This window comes from Moschus berezovskii, chromosome 17, assembly GCF_049115385.1.
Source record: "Moschus berezovskii isolate FMDL1 chromosome 17, NW_MosBer_1.0, whole genome shotgun sequence".
Lineage (NCBI taxonomy): Eukaryota > Metazoa > Chordata > Mammalia > Artiodactyla > Moschidae > Moschus > Moschus berezovskii.
Genome location: NC_142476.1, coordinates 36,098,051 through 36,123,517, shown reverse-complemented (window position 1 = coordinate 36,123,517; position 25,467 = coordinate 36,098,051). Strand labels below are relative to the sequence as shown.

Genomic DNA, 25,467 nt, shown 5'->3' with positions numbered 1-25,467 from the left:
CCATGGATGGAGGAGCCTGGTAGGCTGCAGTCCACGGCGTCGCAAAGAGTTGGACGTGACTGAGTGACTTCACTTTCACTTTCACACATTGGAGGAGGAAATGGGAACCCAGTCCAGTGTTCTTGCCTGGAGAATCCCAGGGATGGCAGAGCCTGGTGGGCTACCATCTATGGAATTGCACAGAGTCCGACATGACTGAAGCAACTTAGCAACAGCAGCAGCAAAGGGTTTTCTAATTAGGATAAAGGATGTCAAATAATTTTTCATTGGATTGGCTAGAAATACTGTATGTAGGCCCCTCTGGCCTTGTATGGATTGCATGTAAGATTCTGACAAGCTAGCAGTCTAACACCTGCAGGATGGCACCTGCAGCCGAACACGCTGGGTTTGTTGACTACCACCTGACAACTGACGCTTCCTGCTTGGTAGAAAGGTAGTAGGGAGAAGACTTACGGCCGTGATTATCTCCAGTCCTTGGAGGCTATTGATACCTACCAAAAAAGAAAAAAAAAGAAAAATGCTGATAAAGATGAAAAGAAAAATCCTGACACTTATAAAAAAGAAAAGTGAAAGTGTTAGTCGCTCAGTTGTGTCTTTTTGTGATGCCAAGAAAAATTATTTTTTCTTGTTTTTTATCTCTTTGTCAATTTGAGGCAGTGTATATAGCTAATCAAGTACATAAAAAGGTTAAAGTGACAACAGAAGACCAAGGGAAAGAAATTTAAAAGGCATAAGAATAACATATAAATATAAAACAGCAAAATAAAATGTTTGTAAAATGATAACGTCATATACTAGTCCAAAGCCAGGACTTCAGATCCAGATTGCCCTGATTAGAATGAATAGCCACCTGGCTAGCTCTGTGACCTCCGGCAAGTTATTTAACCTTTCTGACTCTGTTTCCTCCTCTGTAAAGTGAGGGAAATTAATAGCACCTACCTCACAGATGTGAGGCAAAAATAAACTAATACATGTAGAGTGCCTGGCATATAAGGAAGTGATACAGCCCAATCTTTGCTCTAAAGGCAGAGGAATGCTAATTTCAGTCCATTTGAAGTCCTTCTGTCTGTGTTTACACATTGTACCTCAAATAAGTGATCTTCATGCCTTGAGTCTCCCACAAATTGGTACTTATAGTCTGTTGTGGAACTTAACCACATTCTACCCTAAATTATGCAATTATTTGTAAGCTGCTTAGAAGCAAAGACTGTCTTCTTTGTCTTCCTCTTAGCTCCCAGAAGAGTGCTTACATAATGGTCTGACTTACACAACAGCTCTTCAGTAACTCTTTGTGGAGCTGTGCAGGAAGCAGCAGTAGGTTGGTCTGTGAGGTTGGTCCCGGGAGGCCCTGTACCTTGGGCTGGTGCCCGGGGACCTCTCACACCTCTTCAGCCTCAGCTAGCCATTTCTCTCCTCACTGTGCTCCAGCAGGCCTTCAGTCCCTCCAGCTTCTCTCCTCACTGTGCTCCAGCAGGCCTTCAGTCCCTCCAGCCGGCTTCGTGGGCATGTGCCCTGCATGACTGCGTTTGGTTTAATGCTCTACTGTCACCTTGAAATTCTCGGTTTTTGAACAGGCGGCTTTGATTTTTATTTTGTATTGGTCCTGGCAAATTATGTAGCTGAGCTTGCTCTTTGCCATCCTATGGCCATCATTCCCTCTGCTGGGAACACACGCCCTCCCTACTCTTCACTGGCTGACTGATTTTTTGTTTTTCAATTGTATTATTTATTTATTTATGGCTCCACTGGATGCAGGGTTTCTCTAGTTGCTGTGAGCAGGGGCTGTTCTCTAGTTGTGGTGCTCAGGCTTCTCACTGTCGTGGTTTCTCTTGTTGGTGAGCAGGGGCTCTAGGGCGAGAGGGCTTCAGCAGTTGGGGCGCATGGGCTTAGTTGCTCCATGGCATGGGCATGTGGGAGCATCCCGGACCAGGGCTTGAACCCCGTGTTCCGTGCATTGGCAAGCAGATTATTAATCACTGGACCACCAGGGAGGTCCCTGACTTAACTCTTCACTTCTCTTCAGCTTTGTTGTCATTCCACAGAGAAGCAATCAAAATTTAGAACCCTGTCCACTTTTATCCCCTAACCTTAACTTCTCCTCAACAGCGCTCACCTTATGTAAGCGCACTGTTTATTTCAACTGTGTGGTCATTTCTTTGAAGACTTCCTTCCCACCAGACTGAGCACCTGGAGGGGCCACACTGTGCATTTGTTCTTGCTGGCTTTGCCTGCAACACTGTAGGTTATCAGTACCTATCTATGGAGTGAGTGAGCAAATGGGAGGTTTTTAAAAATGCAAAGGAGGGATGAGTTTTTCTTCCCATGTTAAATAAACAGTTGGTATATAAAAATGGCAGTTCAAGATGGGAGGGAGGTTCAGGAGGGAGGGGATATATGTATACCTGTGGCTGATTCATGTTGAGGTTTGACAGAAAACAACAAAATTCTGTAAAGCAATTATCCTTCAATAAAAAAAAAAATTCAAAAAGAAAAAAAAAGTGGCAGTGCAGTTATCATGCATTGAATACTCCTGCTGATGACTTCTAGCCAGTTTGACTTCCTTCCTTTCAGGGACTACCTTTAAGGTACGTGAATACAGTAAAGGTTCCCAATTTCTCTTTCTTTCCCACTGCTTTCCTTTTCAGATAGTAGGGTATGGTAAAGGTGAATCTGAAGACAGACATACTCAGGCTGTTTCATACAACTGCTGTTTGGCATATATATATTTTGTTTGTTTGTTTAGTTTTTTTTTTTAATGTGGACTGTTTTTTAAAGTCTTTGTTGAATTTGTTACAATATTGCTTCAGTTTTATGTTTTGATTTTTTGGCCCCGAGGCATGTGGGATCTTAGCTGTAGGCTCAGGAACCCATGCCCCTGCATTGGAAGGCAGTCTTAACCAGTGGACTGACAGGCAAGTCCCAGCATATTAGTCTTGAATTAAATTTTGTGTAGCATAAATATCTATAGCCTCCTGCCTACAGTGAATATTTTCAGCAAGAATGTGTATTTACTTCTGACCTAATTGCCAATGGCAACTGACATAAAAATACAGCTTCGGGTTTCTCAGCATCTGCAGTGCAAAGGCCAGCACTATTCCAGTGAACATAGCATTTGATGGTAATGAAGAACAGTGTCCTACATAGCTCTGCTATCATTCTTCCCCTCCTGTCTCATTGTCTAGTTTTAAATAAGCTTAATTAGCTCACTCTGAATGCATAGCTGTATCAGCTTTCTGTGGCCCAGTTTGGGGACTACAGCTGGTTCATCTGCTCCCTGGAATCAGACCAATACCATTCCACATGTGACCAGATTTAGTGTATTACTTACTACCTTACAGTATTAATTTTTAGCACTGGTAGCATTCGGTTATTTTTCAAATGCTACAATAAACATTTTCAGTGATACATTTCTCACCAAAATCTAAGAGAAAACAGAATTTCTATCAGTCGAAAATTGAAAGTAGTGAGATAAGGATTTGTATTGCTTTAAAGAAAAATAGGCTAAATGTCTTTTTTCTCCTTCAGATACCAAAAAAATCTGAGTAAAAGACTTAAAAACTAATAGGAATGGTTGTAACCCTGTTGCAGCTGTTGCATGTGGGTGAAAAAAAGAACCTGTCATTTTTTGTTTTTTAGAAATCTGTACATGAAGCAGGGGGAACAGAAAGAAACAAATATGAGAACAATACATAGAGAAGGGCATTCTCAATGAAACTGTAGGCCTCAAAAAATGTTCCATCTAAGCTCTGACTGATTGCAATATCTTAAGGTAATTTGCTTCAAGCTGTAAATCTCCTGAGTTGTTTATGCCTCAGTGCTTTTTTCAGAAGGCTGGGAGAGGAGGAAAATATATCATTTCAATCTGCCCCCTCTTGAGACTTCATGGAATTTTAAGCAGGCTTCTCTCAGAGTGAAACTCCCGGCTCAGTCACCTCAGGGTCTATTTGACCTTCCCTTTTTTTCCTAGCTTGCCCAGAAAGTTCAGAGTGAAGGTGTTTATTGTTTTCTGAGTTCCTGCTTTGTGCTTGTTAAGATGGCATATATCCTAGGTTCACTATCTCCCAGTCAGCTATTAAAATAGAGCATCTCCATCATCCTGCAGTTGCTTCACTCAGCAAGTTGTAGCAGGTGACTGATAAAGCTTAGCAGGGCTCTTGGGTTTGAGAGCCTTGTGTGCTGGGTGGATGACAGACATAACATATTGCAATGAAGGCTTTACGTTTGGTGTCAGAAAGGCACCTTACCTTGGGGTTGGTCATTACTTTGGTCCCTCTGCATGTCACTTAGTCTTTCTCAGTATGCTCAACTTACTGAATGGACGTAGTAAACCCAGCCCAAATGTGACTGCTGGGTTTCTGGCCTGTGCATCGTATTGAGGGTGAACCACGGAAGAGCAAGTTGGGGTGTAGGGGGTGGGTTGTGTCTCCTGATTGAAAACATCTCAAATATGAAACATCCAAAATACATGAAATTCACAGTGAATTACGTAGATTGAGCTCAGTAGAAGTCTTGGGCTGGGCACTATAAATTTGGAAGTTGTCAAAACATAAATAATAAAGAAATTACCTCCAGGTATTATTTATTGATAGGAAAGCTCTAGAGCAGAAGTGCCAAGAAGTTCCATATAAATAGTACATAGATTAGATTTATAGGCCTGGAGATGAAAAATTAGAAATGAACAGATAAGCAGTTTCTATAAAATGCTGTGTCTCTTAGAGTTGCTACAGCACTAGGGCCAGACAGATTATATTAGAACATGGTAAAGAAAGTAGAAATCAATATTTCAGAAGCTTTCATAGATACTCTGATGAGCACACTATATTCAGGAGTAAGCCACAAATGCCGAAAAGTGACTCACATCATACAATTATTCATGAATGAGAACAGGAACCTGTCACAGGAGTGTGCACCTTTAGGCTTGAGTAATTGGGGAAACTGAGCACGCCTGATGAAATGAACAAAAGTGCAGCACTGTAAACTAGTGTGTGAATTCAGGAAAAGTGTGTCGAGTAATTTGATGTCTATAAACATTGGGAGTTACGTTAGAATTACAGCAAGAGATAAATACTTTTCTTGTCCTCACCCCCTTAAACCACTGTATTCCTTAGATATTGGAGTACAACTAATGTTACCAGAGGCTCAGGGCTGGGGCGGTGGGGGAGAGGGGTCATGAAATGGGTGAAAGAGGTTCAAAAGGTACAAACGTCCAGTTGTAAATGAATAAGTCACAGGGATGTAACATACAGCATGGTGTCCGTAGTTAATAATACTGTATCGCATATTTGAAAGTTACTGAGAGAGTAGATCTTAAAAGTTCTCATCACAAGATGAAGTGAGATAGTAACAGTAGAGATGGATGCTAACTAGACTGAATTTGGTGATCATCTTGCAGTGTGTACAGATATCGAATCATACATCTTGAAACTGATAGAACGTCATATGTCCGTTATACCTCAATAAAAATGAATACCGTGAATCATCATTTATAGGTTCTTATATTCTCTGAAGGTTTCCCCCAGTTGTTGCTGTTCAGTTGCTGAGTTGTATCCAACGCTTTGCGACCCCATGGACTGCAGCACGCCAGGCTTCCCTGTCCTTCACCATCTCCCGGAGCTTGCTCAAATTCATGTCCATTGGGTCAGTGATGCCATCCAACCATCTCGTCCTCTGTCGTCCCCTTCTCCTGCCTTCACTCTTTCCCAGCATCAGAGTCTTTTCTAATGAGTTAATTCTTCACATCAGGTGGCTGAAATATTGGAGCTTCAGCTTCATCATTAGTCCTTCCAATGAATATTCAGGACTGATTTCCTTTATGATTGGCTAGTTGGATCTCCTTGCAGTCCAAGGGACTCTCAAGAGTCTTCTCCAAGTACCCTGGGGGGCGGGGGAGGAAATTAACTCTGTTTCCCTCCTCCTAGTACTAAAAACTCAAAAAGAGTCAGGGTAGCTTCTTTTGCTGAACACCATGAGGAGGGTGAAGTGAAGCCTAAGGGACATGCTCCCTCTTCTTAGTGTCTTCTCCTCTTGATTTCTTCCCAGTTATTTCATTCTAAGTCCTTTAGGTTTCTGCAAACTTACTATTAGAATTTTGGTTGCCACTGATCCACCTTCTGTTCACAGATCTTGATAGACATGACTCAATTAAAAATTCTCAGTCTGAGCACCCCCTGCCATAACCAAGAAATGTGGTGCTATACGACTTATTTATGTTTTTCTCTATCTAGTGATTAATATATTAGAATCATTGATGTTTAGTTTAAGAAATTATCCGAAGTGAGTAAGAGCAGTAGTACATAATGGTTAATGCCTTTGGCCTGTTAACTTTTTAGGCACTCAGACCTCTGACAGGAAAATATTGACTACATCTTATCAGCCTTTAAAAAACATCGTGATTTACTTTGCCAGCATTTGTATAGATTAGTAAATAGTTTTGTATTTATTTTTGAAATAAAGAAGCAGATTCATCAAGCCAAAAATAAATGCCTCTTACAAGTGACTGGCCCCTTGTTAAAAATTAGCAAAGGGAAGTACAGGAGTGTTTAATTGGGCAAGGAAGTGTATGTAAACCAGTCATAATGAAAAATCCTCCTTATTGAGGTGCTCTCCCCCTACCCCAACAAATTTCTTCTTGATCACCCTTGTACCATTATGAACATCTGCTGTTGGACTTATGAAACTATATGGTAATTAGACACATAATTAGCACTATGTCTAGACTGTCAACTTCTCGAGAAGCTTTGCCTCAATCATCTGGTCCCAGGCAGTAGATCCAAGTGGTCGTGAGGACAGAGTTTGCAGGCAGACTGCCAGGATCTCATTTCTGACTCCATTTACCAGCTATATGATGTTGGGCAAGTTACCTGTCTTGGGCAAATACTCTCCAAGTATTACTTGGATTTTATTTGTAAAATAAATTTTTTAAAATTTATCTTAATTGTTGGGAGGCTTAAATATAGAGTTTTCTAAATTATGCCTCTAAAACTATTAGGCAATTCTCTGGCATGAAGGCATTTCATGTTTTTCTTAATGTTGATTCCTACTGATCAAAGGCCTTCCCAGCTGGCTCAGTGGTAAAGAATCTGCCTGCAATGCAAGAGATGCGTGTTCTGTCGTTGGGTCAGGAAGATCCCCTGGAGAAAAAATGGCAACCCATTCCAATATTCTTGCCTGGGAAATCCCATGGACAGAGGTATTCAAAATAATGTAATAAAAATATGAAGTGAGGTGATAACCTAGATGGGCATGATTACTGAAGTAAAGATTATTAAGACAAATTCACCTAAAATTAATTGATATACAACAAAAACTTGTATATACATATATATGTTTTCTGTCAGAGTCATATAAAAACAGGAAATCAGTGCTTTAAATGTAAAGGAGAGAGAACACGGGAAATTATCTGTGGTTTCACTTTCCAAGGTTTCAGTTACCCTAATCAGCTGCAATCCTAAAATACTAAATGGAAAATTCCAGAAATGAACAAATGAAAAATTCATAAGTTTTAAATTGTGAACTGTTCTGATTAGGGTCCACTATCCTGCTGCAGTCCTCCCAGGATGCAAATCATCCCCTTGCCCAGCGTATCCACACTGTGTTCCCACCAGGAGTCACTTAACAGCCACCTTGGTTATCAAATCAACGGTCTGGTGTCACAGTGCTTGTGTCCAAGTAACCCTTTTATTACAGCATGTAATGATTGTTCTATAATTATTATTGTTACTGTTCCTACGTATAGGAAAAAATAGAGTGTATGTAGAGTTTGGTCCTATCTGCAGTCTGACAACCAGTGTGGATGAGAGGGAACTACTGTATTCTTATTCATTCTTCGCCTTCTGTATCTCCTACTGAGGCCAGCTTGATTAACCTTGAGAAAGAGTAAAGCAAATTAGTAATTACAGTCATTCCTCAGTATCCATAGAGAATTAGTTCCAGGACCCCCCATAGATAACAAACTCCATGAATACTCAAGTCCCTTACACAAAATCTCACAGTATTTGCATATAACCTATACACATGCTTCCCTGTACTTTAAATCTCATTGTTAAGTGCACAATTACATTAAATTTATGTAATTTAAGGGAAAAGATACCTATACTACTCTTGAGATAGTAGGTTCTTTAAATTTTAATAATTCTTCATGACTTTCTGTTTTTAATTAAAACAGTAAGTAGTTTTTAATTAAAACTACTTACTGAAGAGGTTTTTTAATATTACAGTCCCTAAAATAAAGTCAATTTTGTCCTGAAATACAGTTTTTAAAGCCACAGTCATCTATTTTCTTTGATTATCTCATAAACAACAGGAGTTTCATATCAGCTCTCCTTCCTCCTCCACCTTTTTTTCCCTTTTACTTTGTGCCAATCACAGGTGGATGCTCAATATCACCCCACAGCACAAGATAAATAAGCTTGCAAGGTATCCTAGCAACATATTGTTCTGGGAACCTGCTCTATTTTCCTGAACAAGATGAAGCCAAACATCCTAGAATCTCAGCCAGATGGGAAAGGATTAGTTTATTGAGGGGTGTTTAATGCATTTTTAAAATATTTCACTTTGAAATGAACCTCTTAACATAAGTAACAAGATTGACTTTTAAAAGGACACTCTTTTACATGTTAACAAAAACCCCTCAGTCATAAATAGTTTCAATTGAAAAAATACAGTTTTAGAAGAAATTCTCTAGAGACAAGCTTATAATATGTAATTAACTTACTGGTAAATGAATACATTTCAGAACCATGTAGAAAATGCTTCCTCCTAAGACTGATGTTCCTGGGCTTCCCAGGAGGCACTAGTGGTAAAGAACCCACCTGCCAGTGCAGAAGACAAAAGAGACTTGGGTTGGATCCTTGGGTTGGGAAGATCCCCGGGGGAGGCATGGCAAGCAACCCACTCCAGTATTTTTGCCTGGAGAACCCCCATGAACAGAGGGGCCTGGCGGACTACAGTCTGTAGGGTACAAGTCAGACATGACTGAAGCAACTTAGCATGCAAGCAAGACTGGTGTTCAGCCTGGTACCCGGTGGTACCAGTATTCAGCTACACAAAAGTATTTACATAGTGTATAATACTTCCTTCTCATCTTGTGGGTAAGTGGTTGCTGGAGTAGGCTCCCTCCTCCTCACAAATCTTTTCACTTCTCCCCTGGACCCCTTCTCCTAGGGACACCGGGGAAACCCCTCTCACAGCTTAAAACACTGGGACTTCTTCCTTTTTTTCCTCAGCTTCAGGCGACTGCAGTTCCAGTGATTTGCCACTTCATCTTGAGAATCTGTTTTTGGTTTTCAGAGTATATGATAAGTACAGAGAAAAGAAAACTGGATAAAACTGTCCCTCTCAAAGTCAAGAAAAATAATAGTGTTGCTTTTTGTTAGTACATGAACATTTATATTTTCCTCATTGTTTATCAATGATCTTAAGACCATACTGTTGGCAGGTGGCATTTTTCTGCCTTGCACTTGCGTTGGTCACAGTGTATTGTTGAAAGTCTCTGAAGACGGAGTAGTAGAGTTTCTTATGCCAGTATTCAGTAATGGTTTTGCAATTCAGTTAACATGCTGGAAAGCGTCCTTTCTTGTCTTCCTGGGTAGGCAGTCCCCATCAGCCAAATGAATATTGTTGTCATGTGATTGTTAAATGATTTACACTACCTGATGGGCTTGGACTATGTGCAACTTCCCAGTTGTGATGAAAAGCAGATAATTTCAGTACTCACAGTGTGCCTGGATGGGAAGAACAAAGTAATAAGAATAACCTAGTGTCTTTGCTTTTTATTTAACAAATTCCCTGGACAAATTCGAGAGAATTGAAACAATCCTTTTCCCAGAAAACCATAAGTTGATTTTATTTTCCTTCTGCTGCTTTCCATCCTCTTTCACCCTCTCACACACATACTTACATGTTTTCTAAATGCCAGGTTTTAAACTTGACAAAAAGCAATCTATTGAGGGCCTCCTAGAGTCCATTCTAAAGGAGATCAATCCTGGGTGTTCATTGGAAGGACTGATGCTAAAGCTGAAACTGCAATACTTTGGCCACCTCATGTGACAAGTTGACTCACTGGAAAAGACTCTGATGCTGGGAAAGGTTGGGGGCGGGAGGAGAAGGGGACGACAGAGAATGAGATGGCTGGATGGCATCACCGACTCTGTGGACATGAGTTTGAGTGAACTCCGGGAGTTGGTGATGGACAGGGAGGCCTGGCGTGCTGTGATTCATGGGGTTGTGGAGAGTCGGACACGACTGAGCGACTGAACTGAACTGAACTGAGGGGCCAATTAACTTTGGTAGATGTCATGATGGAAGCTGAGGAGCATCAACACATGGTCTTTGCCTTCACTGAGTCCCCAAGAATTTAGCCAAGTAACACACTTGTTTTCTTTTTAAAACTTTAGCTTCATATTAGGACCTAAACATTCAGGGGAGATTTTGATGTTTAAAGGAATTCTATAAATTTTGATTGTTCAAGAATAACCTGAAAGTAGACTTAGTCTGTTATACAAAATATATGACAGATTCTAATGGATTAATTTTTATATTTTCTAGACACACTTTTTAAAAATCCCATGAACCAGGCATTACTTTAGATACTTTACGTCATTTAATTCTCTTGACAACCATTATGAAATAGAAATCGTTTGTCTGCCAGTTCTAGAATCTACTTTCTCTCCAGTATATAGGGTCCATTAAAAATTTTCTTTGTTGCTCAGTCTTTTTATAAAATAATAATTGTGATTTTTAACGTAGCAGAAGAATGAATTTTACTTTAAGAAAAACAGTTAACAGAAATAATAGCACTGTTAAATACATTAACAGGAAAAAGGGATGCTATGTCAGCAGTGCTGTAGAACAGACCAACTACAGCTTATTTTGGTAAATAAAGTTTTGTTGGAACATGACCACACTCATTTGTTTGCATATCACCTATCTGCAGTTTTTGTATAGTAACAACAGTGGAGTTGTACCCTAGACTGTATGGCCCACATAGCCTAAAATATAGGCTATCTGGACCTTTACAGAAAATCTTTAAAAGTGAAAGTGTTAGTCACTCAGTCATGTCCAACTCTTTGGACTGTAGCCTGCCAGCTCCTCTGTCCATGGAATCCTCCAGGCAGGAACACTGAAGTGGGTAGCCTTTCCCTTCTCCAAGGGATCTTCCCAACCCAGGGATCAAACCCAGGGCTCCCTCATTGCAGGCAGATTCTTTACCATCTGAGCAGCTGGGAGTCTAGATTTCCACCCTATACTGAGTCGGGCGTCCTCCTTTAGAAAGCCAGAGACTTCATTGGGAAACACATAGAAAATGGTTTCCTGAATGATTTTTTTCTAACATGGTTTTCCTGTCAACCCTGCAGGTACCGACCAAGAAGCTCAAGAAATATGAGAAAGAATATCAGACAATGCGAGAGAGTCAGCTGCAGCAGGAAGACCCAATGGATAGATACAAGGTATGGGGGACACAGGTCACCTGTCTGAGCCAATATCTTCTTTCCCCTAAAGCCGCAAATGGGGGACATTCGTTCCCTCTATTCCTTCTTGATTGATGTTAACTGTGACTTTGCTCAATGTCCAGGTATGTTTTCATCTCAGGAGACTCCTGAGTAGCCAAACATAATATTTCTTTTCTTTCAGTTTGTATATTTGTAGGTAACTTCACCTGTTGCATTTATACTGGGAGTCTTCATAAGAAGCTGAAAGAAAGGGAAAAAGAAAAGAGAGAAAGTGGCTATCAACTACTTTCAAAAATGAGAAAAAAAGAAAAATGGCAAAGTACGGTTTTAGCACGGTCACATCCACAAAGACTTTTAGAAGGCGAACTGTTCCAAGACTGGCCCAAGAATGTTTCAGACTTACCCCTGTCTGTAGCCAATGTTAAAGATACAAACTCATTCAAAAGTAAAAAATAAAAACCACAGAGGTATATTGAGCACAGTCATGGTGTTTGTCGCAACATTTATTTCCACAAACAAATTTATGAAAAACAGTGACATTTCATTACAGAGTGCAGTTCCAAAATCAAAATGATTCAGTTTAATATCCCAGTTAGTTGCAGTATTTTATAAAAATTGGGCTGGTTATAAAGATGTCCTCAATGGTAATTAGCAACAGTTTCCATAAAGCAGTGTTGGGGAAATACTGACTTTTCTGACTGAAATAGTAGTGTCTCTCTTCGGCATGTTTTGATTCTTCAGATTCCTACAGACATATAATGATTCCCTCTCCACATCAGTACATTAGGATAAGAGAATACTGATTTCATACACTGAGTCCCAGCAATGCTGAAACAACTTGCCCAAAAAAGTACTGTGATGACATTATTAATTAAACCACTCACTGTGAAATGACTTCCTCTTCTGTAACTAGAGTTGCCTTTATGTAGTCAGAGAGCTGGACACAGGCCACTGCAGTCACTCAGTCTATATTGTTTCTGTTGCTGAATTGAATAGCTTGGAACGTTGACATAGGGAAGTGGTAGAGGGCCTGAATGGATTCCGTAGTCAGATCTGAGTTCAAAACCTGAATTTCTGGAAAAGGAGACAGGATTTGGAGTCCAAGTTGGGGATTTTAACCCCTATGCCACTGTTCAGCATCTTAGACCTCTTCCCCATCTGTAAAATGTGTAATATACACGTTTCCTTGAAGGATTGTTGTGAAGATGAGGTGCATTGTATGCGAAGTACCCAGCACATAGTTGGTGTTCAGTAAATGGTTGTTATTAGGCCTGCTGCCTCTAATTACCCAATTATTACTAGAATAATATCCCCTTAATTTGTGTCTGCCCCACCAGTCCCTCACTTATCTTTCTCCTATTTCTCCCAGGTATTGTTACCTAATAATCTAACATCAGTATGTTTCTCCCTTTGTTTATAAAACTAGCTGACAGTAGACTCCCACATACTGCGATGCAGATAACTGTTACCATATAAAGTGCTCATAGTTGGAAGCTAATTTCCACCCCTCAGTAAAACCAATTTTAATGTAGCTTATTATGTAGCATGATGCTGTAGAAAGCTTTGAAGTAGTAATTAAAAAATATTTTTAAGAATCCAAAATGAAACTCTCCTGCTGCTTGCATCATTCTGATTTTCTTATTGCCGCCATCATTCTGATTGAAGTCTGGGAAGGGTACTTTAAATAGAAGACAGGGAAATGAAAGACTAAAATTTTGTATTCAGATTCAGTCTGGAACTGAACTTGTTATTGTTTCTTATATCCTTTTTGTGTCAAAGCAGGTACGTATAAGCGAATAGTACAATGCGTATTATTATTATTTTTTTAAAAAGTGACTATCACACATATACTATTGATGTGTACAATTTTTACTGAGGAGTCAAAGTAGAATTAAACTTTTTTTTGGCCTTTGTTTTGAACACAGGTACTACTTTTCGGCTTAAATGCTCTATTTATGTATATAAGATATCCTCTATAGCTATTTTTGTATTATTGTAATAGCTTGCTAATGCATCATTCAGCTAATATTCCTATACCCTTTTAATAATGTCTAAAAATTTGTACTGGAGATAAACTTAGTAAAGTTATGGTCCTCACATTATAATTGCATTTTCAAGGTGACAATTGAGCACATGGTGTTCACCCATCCAGAGATTTGTTCTTTCAGATAGTTAATATCTAGTTTAAGAAGCTAATTACAGTTATATTCATTAACTTAGGAAAGTATCCTAGAAAATACATTTTAGCATCTTATAAATTTAATCCTGTCAAGAGTAAGATCTATGCCCAAGACATAAGCACTTTATAATTCATTGTTCATGTCCAGGGACTGGGAACCTAGATATGAAAATTCTCAAGAATAACTTGGGGAAGATCTTTGAAGGCATTGAGTCAGAACTTACACAGTTCACTAACAATCCCTCCTCAACAGTTAGGATCTACAGTGTTTAAAATGCCTTGTTTGCCCCCTAGCTTAATTCAAGACAATTAAGAAGGTTGTGTCGATTAAAAAAAAAAGACCCTGAAATGTCATACCTTATGATATTCCAAGAGATTTTTTTTCAGCTTGATACTGGTTCTCTTGGGCATTATGGGGTACTAAAAGAGGTGTTTCAGGAAAACCAGACATGGATTTAAAGATCTAACAATGTAGAGATAACTCTCAGTGGTCACATTCTTGCTGTGTCTGTCTAAACTTGTATTTTGTGTCTATTTTTATGACATATGAAATCATCTACTCTTGAGGTTATATCAGCATACTTACCTGTACCTAACACTTGATGAAATGGCGTTGGTATAAATTTAAATTTTGGAACCCTAAGCACAATGCAAATATTCTGGAATTTGATAATGGTGACAGTTGTACAACTTTGAGAATGTAGAAAAACCACTGAATTGTACATTTTAGAAAGATGAATGTTTGATATGTGAATTATATCCCCCCCCCAAAAAAAAACCCCGCCAAGCTAAATGTCCCAAGAGAATTAACATCTGCCTGCCATGTTTTTTTCATAAGCCTCAGTCATACCAGAGGTACCTGTGCAGAAACCATACTTAAAGGAGGGAGACCTCCTGTCAGAATTAATCAATGACTATAGATCCTATATGTACTCATATTTATGAGGGAAAGGCCAGCCCACAAAAGTGGGTGATGCATTCGTCTTTATGTGTGTGTGTGTGTGTTTATATACATATACATATATGTATGCACACAGACAAAACCGATAAATAGGTAATGCGTGTATATGCACAGTGCCTGTGCTGCCTGGTCTTGGAATAAGCTTGTATTTGAAACTCAGGGAGCTCTATAATGACTGCTTACAGCCTCTGGTATACTCTTTCTGTTTTATCTTCATGACCAGATTCCAAGATACAGAAAGAAAACTTTATTGGAAGAAGAATGCACAGTATTTATGATAAGCCTCTTTTATTATCCTTCTTAAGTTTGACCTGGCCGGATTTGTGTAGTGATTTTTACTTGCTCTGATGTTTTGGTTTGCATATTTATAAATTTCGGATTAAGTGAAATACAAGATAAAGAGTTGTCTGTAGAAATACATCATGTATACTTTCATCTTTGTATGAATCCCCAGAAAACAAACATTCATGGATATGTACAGCTGTTTTAGTCATTTTAAAAATTAGTAGCCAAGCACCTAATAGGAGGTTGGTTATCAATTTCAGAAGTTAAAATATTATTTTTTATTTTAAGACGATGAACCGTTTTAATTTGGGGGAGGTTAGTTTTCTAATGATGCAATCATTAATGGTAATTTTAGAGAACTACAGCCTTCATCTGTCTTTAGAAGATGATATGCTTTTCTTGTTTAATTAATGAAAGAACTACTTGTACAAATGTGAGTTAAGCCTTCAAAAAGCACAGCTAATTAATGAAATTCAGTGAATTTCCCAAAGTGTAATGAAGGTTATATTATTACCTGTTCTAGTTGGGCAAATCCTAGAAAGAATCAGGAATGTTTAAAACTCTCTTGGGTTTGGGCGACAGTATTATAAATATGTAGTTTCTAATTGAGGGATCTTATCTATATTCAGTATAATTAAATTTAGAATGTTTAACTTCTTTCTTAAGGTTAGACATAGTACTTTTTTAAAAAAAACTAAAATGTAATTCAAACAGAAAGAAAATGATTCCTGTAATTTCACAGAAGGTTTTACTTGCCCATACTAATTTTTGTAGAGCAGTTGTCCCTGCATGTAATTTAAAATTAAGCTGTTTAATTATAAATAGTACAAACAAGGTTTTCTAAATCTTAATTTGTACTTGTATTATTTGCTATCCTTACATATCTAAGGAAATAATTTACAACAGTGATCATATTTTGTTTTTAAATTATGCTAAAGTTTAAATTATACTAATCATATCTGGAAAAAAAATGATCTTCACCCCTGCCCCATTTTGTTTTGTTTTGTTTTCATATTGGACCCTTCCTTACTCACAGAAGTCAAGAGAAGTGAATCCACCTTTGAAAAATGTTTTTCATCCAGTGAAAACATATTTTATTATTTTTCACATCACAGAGATGTTCCTGGCTTTTGGAAATATTTGTTATGAAATCACATGCTTTTAATGAACAGTGATAGTCAAGAGGGTGATTTCTATCTGTGACAACTTAATTCTAAACTTCAGATGGCTGCTACTCTTTTCCTTTTTGCTCTTGGCTAACTCATGCACTCCGGAGAAGGCAAAGGCAAGCCACTCCAGTACTCTTGCCTGGAAAATCCCATGGACAGAGGAGCCTGGTAGGCTGCAGTCCATGGGGTCGCTACAAGTCAGACATGACTGAGCGACTTCCCTTTCACTTTTCACTTTCATACATTGGAGAAGGAAATGGCGGCCCACTCCAGTGTTCTTGCCTGGAGAATCCCAGGGACGGGGGAGCCTGGTGGGCTGCCGTCTATGGGGTCACACAGAGTCGGACACGACTGAAGTGACTTAGCAGCAGCAGCAGCAGCAACTCATGCACTCACTGCTGGAGGATGATGGAGAAGGCAAGCCTAAGCTCTCTTGATGCTTCTGGAGCCACTTAGCTAAGAAGGAGCAGGTGGTTTCTGATGATGTTTGTCTGCTGATTGAGTTATACTTAACACTCAGGGGAGATAGAAAGGTTATGCATATTAAGAATCTCTCAGTATGTTTATCAATGGTCTTTAGAATTAACGCTCCAAAATTTTTCTTCAATTTTTAGTATGTCTTATTTCCTGTTAAAGGAGGATGACTGGAAATTACATCACACTCCTGTTTCTACATCATCTGTAACCCATTTGCTTTTTAAAAATTTGATTTATACGCTAGAGTACTAGAGAGATTATAAACCATATGGCCTGTGGGCCAAATATGGCTCACTGCCTGTTTTTGTAAATAAAGTTTTATTGGAACACAGCCGCATGCTTATTATCTATCACTGTTTTTACACAACAATGGCAGAGTTGAGTAGCCGCAACAAAGACCATATGGCCTACAAAGCCTAAAATATTTACTGTCTGGGCATTTACATTAAAAGTTTGCTGACCCCTGTGCTAGAGTATAATCTAAGATGGTTCTTAAATGCTAAAAGAAATTCAGTCTGGTTTGCCAACTGCCAGTTAGTTACTACTGACAAGATTTTCTCTTTAGTTTGACATTTAAAATTGTTTAAATTTCCACCAGAAAGATAAAACGGGCTGTGTTGGGTGAAGGAAGAGCATGAAATGATCTCAGATATCCAGATTTGCTTTCTCAAATCTCATCTACAATGTAGACATTTAAACATTTTTGTCTGTAGGCATTTGTTTTTGAATGTCAAAAAACTGTTTGATGAAATTTGAATATGATGACTATCAAGGCTTTTGAAAGAGGCACCCAGAAGAAGAAAGGTGAGAGTTGAGTGTGTTGTTGCTAATAAAATTGCCCTGGGTCTTTTAGGAAAACATTTTCTCCGGACCCTGGAATGTCTTTAAAAGCATGTGCCAAGAATTCATTACAGCAGCAGACAGCACACCCAAAATACTGAGCTAGAGTCTCTAAAGCCGCCTCCTTCTCCATCATTTTTTCCTTTAAGGCTAAGTTTATTTTCTTCTGATTGCCAGTTCACATTTCTCTGGTTTCTCATCTTGGAAAAAATCATTTTCACCATTCCTTATACCGCTTCACCCAAACTCCAATCCCCAGACACCAAGGAGACCTGGGACCTCCGTTTTTCTTTCTCATTTCCCTGTCCAGTTGCCTGAAGATGAAATATTTTGCAAGGTTGCTGGCTTTGTCATGCCCGAAGATGAAATATTTTGCAAGGTTTCTGGCTTTATCACTGAAGGAAGTTCCTTCCACCCAGTTCTTAACAACACAGTGTAAACAACTCACACCCTAGTTGCAAATAGTTCCACAGACAGTGTTTGACTCAGTCACTCGGGCTGCAAATAGCAGTGTGTAGAGGGAGGAGTTTAGTGTATCACTCTTTGCTCCCATTGGCTGCCTCAAGTATAATTTCTTCCATCAAGCATTAGCTGTCCTGGAGAGAGCATAGAGTAAATGACACTCTAAGGAAGAACAGCAGAGCAAAATAGCATTGCCAAGTGTCTGTTTTTTGTTATCACCATTTCCTAATTGTGTTAGTAGGTGTGCAATTTCATTGGATATTCTTTTTTTTTTCAATTGTCTTTGTACCTATGATTGAAAACGATAGTTGGTCTGTGACTTTTGAGGAGGTAAGTTTTTTTGTCTGTGTGTGTCTGTAAAATCAGCGTCTGTCTCTCTGAAAAATGCAGTATCCTCCTCCCCCAAGATACTAATCCAACTTTCCTGACTACACATCTCCTATGCAGGAGGGGACGAAACTAAGAAGAAAAGTTGCTCTCTGCTTTTTGTGCAAATGTTGTTAATTGTGTGACATGGAGGAGATTTCCAAGAGTGTGATGTGAATTTGTAGGGCTATGTAAGCATTGTCTCCTGTAGTCTTTTCCAAAACACAAGGGAAGCAATTTGCCTGTGTTGTCTATGGGCTCTGAGCGGTCAGCAAATCTGCTCAGGCAGATGTGTGGCGTGTGAGCATTTCTGCCCTGGCTGAGGTTAGGGGGCCACTTCCAGTCCACTTCTGCTGGACGCCCTTGCCAACATTTCAGAATGAACCAGGCAAGATTACTACCTTTCCCAAAGCTAACCTATCTTCTTTAGTATAAAGGCAAACTGTTTCTTGAATCAATCAGTTCTAAAAACAGTTCTGATTCCTCGGAAAGGCTGGAAGAAACAGCCAAGTCATGTCGTCTCTCTTTAACCCATGGTAAGTGTGGGCAGGTTCTTCTTCATGGAAAATCTCCATCTGACCACCCCAGGTTCATACTTTGGAGGACGATACTGCATTTTTGGCCCCAGAGCTTGCTTCCCCACGTGTCTGTGAGTGCAGAGCAGAAGTCCACACTCCCCACCGTGCTGCTTGCTTTGCAGACACTGAACTGAAGCTTCTTGCTAGAGCAAAAACCAGTAGGCTTGCCCCCTAGGCTCTTTGGCTTTTTAGGGACCCTCATGTGTGTGTGCTCAGTCATGTCTGACTCTTTGCAACCCCAGGAGCCAACTGTAGCCCACCACATTCCTCTGTCCATGGGATTATCCAGGCAACACTACTGGAGTCAGTTACCATTTCCTTCTCCAGGGGATCTTCCTGACCCAGGGATTGAACACACATCTCCTGCTTTGGCAGGCAAATTCTTTACCACTGAGCTACCTGGGAAGCCTAATAGACCCTCAGACACCCATAATTTCTCCCAGATCTTCCCCTTACCATCCCACCCCCTGAGCACTGTGTCAAAGGTTCGAGTGGTGACAATCATGGTAATAGGAAATGACCAGTCAAGTTTCAGCTGCGCTCATACCTCTTTCTTATATAACATAACCCATCAGACATTTAATCAATAACGAAGTAGCTACCTGGCGCGTTTTTTAAGTCCTTTGAACAGAGTGTGTGTCTTCTAATGTTGTATTGTATGCCTTTCATGTGAAGTGAAAGTGAAAGTCACTCAGTCATATCTGACTCTTTGTAAGCCCCTGGACTGCAGTCCATAGATTTCTCCAGAACAGAATACTGGAGTGGGTAGCCTTTCCCTTCTTCAAGGGATCTTCCCAACCCAGGGATTGAACCCAGGTCTCCTGCATTGCGGGTAGATTCTTTACCAGCTGAGCCAGAAAGGAAGCCCAAGAATACTGGAGTGGGTAACCTGTCCCTCTGCCAGCGGATCTTCCCACCCCAGGAATCGAACCAGGGTCTCCTACATTGCAGGCAGATTCTTTACCAAGTGAGCTATGAGGGATGCCCCTTACCTGAGGTTATTTTAACTTGGTTCTAAGCCTCTGACACTGTAGCGTGAAAAACTGGTAGCTGCAACATTTCCACTTGTGCCAAATTAATGCAATGTAAATAAATAGTTGAGGGAGCTCTTTGTGCTTTGGAGACCTCCAAGTTCAACTTCAGGAGAAATAGGACACTTGGGAATAGGTATTCAAGTCATCTTACCATGGTGTCTTTTGAAGGGATTTATCAAGAAATGAGAAAAATCTCTTCCTGACCTGAAGCAGTCTGCCTGTGAAATATGTTATGATGAAATTGTGCTGGATATTGCTGCTTCTTCCTGAAAAGGAGGGAGTTTATTGGAAAAATTTCTGAACCATATTTTTTTAATCTAAGTTTACACCCAGTATGTAAGTTGTTCCCACTAAAAGGAGTCATAGTTTGATGAGAATGAAAGACTAATCTCTAAACCCTGCTAGAATTTGGATGACTTCAGCACAGATTGAAAGATTCAAGTGTAGACACATACAGTATTTGATGGGTATAATTTTCCCCTACAAATACGTACACTATCTTTTCAGGAATATATCTTGGGGAAGAGTTCCTGGAAAGGTGGCAGTTTTGAGGGGTTCCGTTGTACCTTGTTCACAGAGAAGCACCCGTTATAGTTTCACATAGCTTCTGTTAGCAGTAAAGTTTTAAAAAATTCTTGTTTTGGCATTTTATCCTCTCCAATGAAATTGATGTTCTGAACTACTTTTTATTTTTTAACAACTTTTTAAACACATGTATTATAAATTTATTGTAGACAACTTGGAAACATTAAAAAAAAAGACAACAATAAAAATAATCCGCTATCCACAGTCAATATTATTTGTGTTGTTATAAAAATGGGATTTTCTAGTTATTTGTCTATTTTTTTCCCCATAAGATAGCAAACAGGCTACCCCAGTGGCTCAGTGGTAAAGAGTCTGTCTCCCAATGCAGGAGAAGTGGGTTCGATCCCCGGGTTGGAAGGATCCCCTGGAGAAGGAAATGGCAACCCGCTCCAGTATTCTTGCCTGGGAAATCCCATGGACAGAGGAGCCTGGCAGGCTGCAGTCCATGGGGTCACAAAAGAGTCAGGCGCCACTTAGTGACTAAACAACGCATTAATACATAAAAAGATAGCATACACATTTCTCCTGCCGTTAGATACTTTTTACTTAAGTGTTAACACTGTATTGGGATTGTTTTTTTCTTTTTCAGTAGCTCTCTTTTTAAAAAATGTTTTGACTGTTCCCAGCTATTCCAGTCTATGTTTTCCAAAGGAAAAGACAGAAATGGGCCCTGTTGACTGAGTGTAGTCAAAGTGCAAGTTTGTTCTTTGGCTTCTCTGCTGGCCCTGTTTTGGATCTTCTGCCTCTGTGAAGAGTCTCAGGCTTTGCCCTCACCGTCTGGTTCTTAGCTCGTTTCTAAAAGACAAAAAGAAGAAATTAGGTTTTCTTATTTTCAAGTCCAGGTTGTTCTATAGAAGATAAAATTCACTCCCCGCCCTGCCCTCTCCTCTGTCCCTCTGCCCCCACTCCAGTCTGATATGCTGCCTTCCAGGGCATCGCTTCGTCTTCTGGTCGTGCAACACCGCTTTGTCTAGAGTTTTTGCTGCGCTTGCAGAAAACGCTGTTAGGAGTGTAAATCTGAAAAACAGGAAGGTCTCATCACATTGATGTCTTTCCTGTCAGCTCTCTTTTGAATCATCTGTAACTGCTAACAATAGCAAAGACAGCACGTTTGCTATTTTGAAATGGAGGACCCTAAATTGCTCTTGGGAAAATAGAGTGAATGTACAGTTTATAATGACTGGTTAAGGGGAGTCCATGCTTCACAAGAATGAGTGACTCGCTGCTTTCATCATATAGGTGTTTCACATTTTTTTCTGGGAGTTCAAGGGGAAAAAAACCCAACTCAGCCATTTATTTTACCCAGAATCTTTGAATTTGAAGTTTTTTTTTTTTAAAAAAAAAAAAAAGCAAAACAAACTTTGAGACATTATCATAAGGACTGTTGCTCATACCAACAAAGAAATTGGCCTTCAGAAAACTAAATGCATTCATATCCAAAAAGAATGAAAATATCAATTGATAGCAAAACAGACCAAACTGTGTATCTTAAATATATTCAATTAATTTAAACATTTAAATGGGAAAAACATTTCAGAGAAATGCCTAGTGGTTTACCCAATTTCATCCCTACTGTCTTGCAGTTTCCTTTGTGGTCCAGGATGGGATTATCCTGCATGTTTCCAGCAAAGACTTGCCTGTGTCTGTGTTCTGGGTCTCTGAAAATCTCACAGGATTGGGGTGGCTTTGGGAAGTTTGCTTTTCGTGGCATGGTTTTTATGAAGAAGCCCTGTCTGGGGGGCTGAAGGGGTTGTAAGTTTCACTGGGTAGAGTTCTGCAGCTGCACCGCTCGCTGAACCCACCGTTGTTTCCCAGACAGCAGTCCTGCCTTCCTGTGCCACTCGCGCCTGTCCTTCTGACACTTTCAAAAGTTCACTTTGTTGTTTTTGTTGCTTGTCTTTCCTCACCAGTTCCATTGGTGTCTGATAGTATGTTGAGGCACTAATGCCCACCTCTGGCTGTTGCTCTTTTTCTGCAGAGGGAGAACCGGAGACTACAGGAGGCCAGCATGAGGTTGGAACAAGAGAATGATGACCTTGCTCATGAACTAGTAACCAGCAAGATTGCTCTGCGGAATGACTTGGATCAGGTAAGCTTGGTTTCACTAGGTAGAAATAAGACTGTGGTGACCTCCAGGGCAAGAACCAAGTTGCTCTCAGAGCAGTCCCACAAGGGTTTGCTCTGTGCTTGATGCTGAATCAGCTGCTTGATGGGTGAATGGGTGGGTGCCATGCAAGAGAGTGGCAGGTGGGAGGGGACTGTTATACTCCTTGGAGATGGTGAAAAACACAAGCCTTTAGGGTTTTGGTCATTTTCAAACAGCATGTGTAAGATACTTTAAAAAAAAAAAAAAAAAAAGCTCTAAGCTTCTCTGGTGTCTCTCCTCTTAACCTCTTGTTTTAGTCACTAAGTGGTGTCTCTTTCACAGCCCCATGGACTGTAGCCTGCCAGGCTCTTTGGTCCGTGGCATTTCCCAGGCAAGAATACCAGAGTGGGTTGCCATTCCCTTCTCTGGGGGATCTTCCTGACCCAGGGATTGAACCCATGTCTCTTCCATTGGCAGGTGGATTCTTCATCACTGAGCCAGCAGGGATGCCCTCTTAATCTCTTCCTAAACCAAAGACTTACAGCATTATTACCTGAGAATATCTGTCACTGGGAGTATATTAATGCCACTCTAACACTTATAGTTACTATACTTTTTGCTCCAAAATTTCTCATCTACAGTAAACATGAGGATTTTATATGAAGCATGTACATTGAGATATGTGTATTGGTGGACTGACAGGCATCCTAGGGGCAGAGAGCCAGAAGTGCCTGCCTCTGGATATCAATCCTGGCATCACCACTCACTAATCACATGACCCAGGGCCATCCTTAACGTGCCTGTAGGTTTCAAAAAGTGTTTTCCTCGTAGGGACAATGTGAGAAATAAATGAAATAAAGCACTAGAGTAGTATGTGTTCAATAAACATTAGCTGTTGCTAGGAAGTCCTTAAATTCTTCAACTTCCTCGTCCTTTCCAGCAGTACTCATAGCTTTAGGACATCTTGTTTTTCCGTTTCTAGTGTCTTTGGAAATAATTGGCAATATAGAAGGAATCTTGCACAGTTTTAAAATCATCATACTATTTTCTAACTTTTAAAATGTGAGTATTCCCAATGGGGTCAAAAAAGTTGAAACTTGGAATGGCTGAATCTGTTTTTGTTTTTGTTTTTTTAAAAAAGAGGCTTCACCTATACTCTATGCATTGGCAATATTTAAAATACAAATCCGTTAATAATATAAATATGATTGGATATTTAAAATGGAAGTTTTTTTTTTAATGTTTAAAAATGGACCCTGCCACAACTCCTTTTTCCATATAAACAGCTAATTTTGTAGCTCAGAAGTTTTAGCCACAGTAAGTTGTTGTTGTTCGTGTTGTTGTTAATTGTTCAGTCGCTAAGTCGTGTCCAACTCTTTGTGACACCATGGACTGCAGCACACCAGGCCTCCCTGCCCTTTACTATCTCCTGGAGTTTGCTCAAACACATGTCCATTGGGTCAGTGATGCTATCTAACCATGTCATTTCCCACTGCCCCCTTCTCTTCCTGCCTTCAATCTTTGCCAGCCTTAGTCTTTTCCAGTGAGTTGGCTCTTTGAATCAGGAGGCCAAATTATTGGAGCCTCAGCTTTGGCATCAGTCCTTCCAATGAATATTCAGGGTTTGTTTCCTTTAGGATTGACCACAGTAAGATGGGAGATAAAAACCACTGTTAAGAAAAGTGCTGAAAGGGGAGAGGAGGAAGCTGAAGGAGTCAACAGTAACTGGAGTTTCAAAATAAAACAGAAACTGTACTGCCTGGGACAGGATGCAGAAGGTAGAAGCAGCAGCCCTATGGGGGGTGGGGACCTTTTGGACTACAGACTGCATCAGCCAGCCCATTTGCAAGCTGTTAGAGGTGAAATGAAAAATGTGTGACTAAGAGCATAAGAACCAAAAAAGGCAGAAGGGTCCCATTCAACAGGGCCATTGACCCAGCATGACCTTGACTGTTATACTTCTGTCATAAGTAAGACCATTGTGGTGACTCAGTACTATAATGAAATTTTTGGCTCCATATTAACTTTTCAAATGATCTTGACCGGCACTTGATTCTACCATTTTGAATATTCTGTTCTTTAATAGTTTTCTTAAGATGGCTAGCTGAATGAAAAAGTTTGACACTAAATCTGTTGTGGTAATCATTCCACGATGTATGTAATTCAGGTCATTTTTTCATACACCTTAAACTTACACAGCACTGTATGTCACCTCTATCTCAATAAATCTAAAAGGAAAAAAAGTTTTTAAGTAGTTAGACTTCATAGGGATGCAATGAAATGAGTTAGAGTTGTAAATTGAAAGTTTTGTGTGAAATGTATTTGCTATATGTTGAGCCTTTAAAAAGTAAAAAAATAATAAAGTTAAATATTTACTGAGTTCCTACTGTGCACCAAGCACTTTATTTAGCAATTTATAAGCATCGTCTCATTTAATTTTCCTAATGACTCCATTAAGCAGGTATTTTAATCTTCTGTTTTATAAATGAGGCAACTGGCATATCTACCATTACTTGGAAAGCTATCCTATAAAAACAGAGACTTACATGAAAATATATAAAAGCAAAGTTTTTTACTGTGGTGTTACTTATATGAATGAAAAAGTGAAATAAGGTATATGTCCAATAGAAAGGATGAAGGCACATCTGTAAAATATCTTTTTGGACTAATTTTTAAAAACAATGAGAAGATAATGATATAATATTTTTTAAAGAGTAAATTTATCTGTATATAATGTTTGCATCTAAATTGCAAGGGATATATGCTGGCCTAGGGCCAACCTGGAGGAAAGGAAAGGAGGCTGGAATCTACCTTGTGACAGGAAAAAGGCTGACAGGAAAATAAAAATACATCAAAATGTTGCTACAAGAGGAACTTACCTGGTGGCGCAGTGGATAAGAATCCACATGTCAATTCTGGGAACACAGACTTGACCTCTGGTCCAGGAAGATCCCACATGCCGAGGAACAGCTAAGCCTGTGTGTCCCAACCACTG

The 25,467-nt window shown here is 39.6% G+C and overlaps 1 protein-coding gene across 9 annotated transcripts in view; it reads left to right on the top strand.

Annotated features, from left to right (window-relative positions):
• The window catches only part of RABGAP1L (RAB GTPase activating protein 1 like), a 729,399-nt gene that overhangs the window by 681,711 nt on the left and 22,221 nt on the right, over positions 1-25,467 (top strand). For 8 of the 9 annotated variants that reach the window (XM_055419205.2, XM_088845319.1, XM_088845320.1 and 5 more), the window contains 2 exons: positions 11,355-11,447; positions 22,365-22,475. In XM_055419205.2, the coding sequence (XP_055275180.1) occupies positions 11,355-11,447; positions 22,365-22,475 (204 nt within the window). Of the gene's footprint in view, positions 1-11,354; positions 11,448-13,943; positions 18,154-22,364; positions 22,476-25,467 lie in introns of those variants that run through there. The other variant, XM_088845326.1, reaches the window with a different exon arrangement.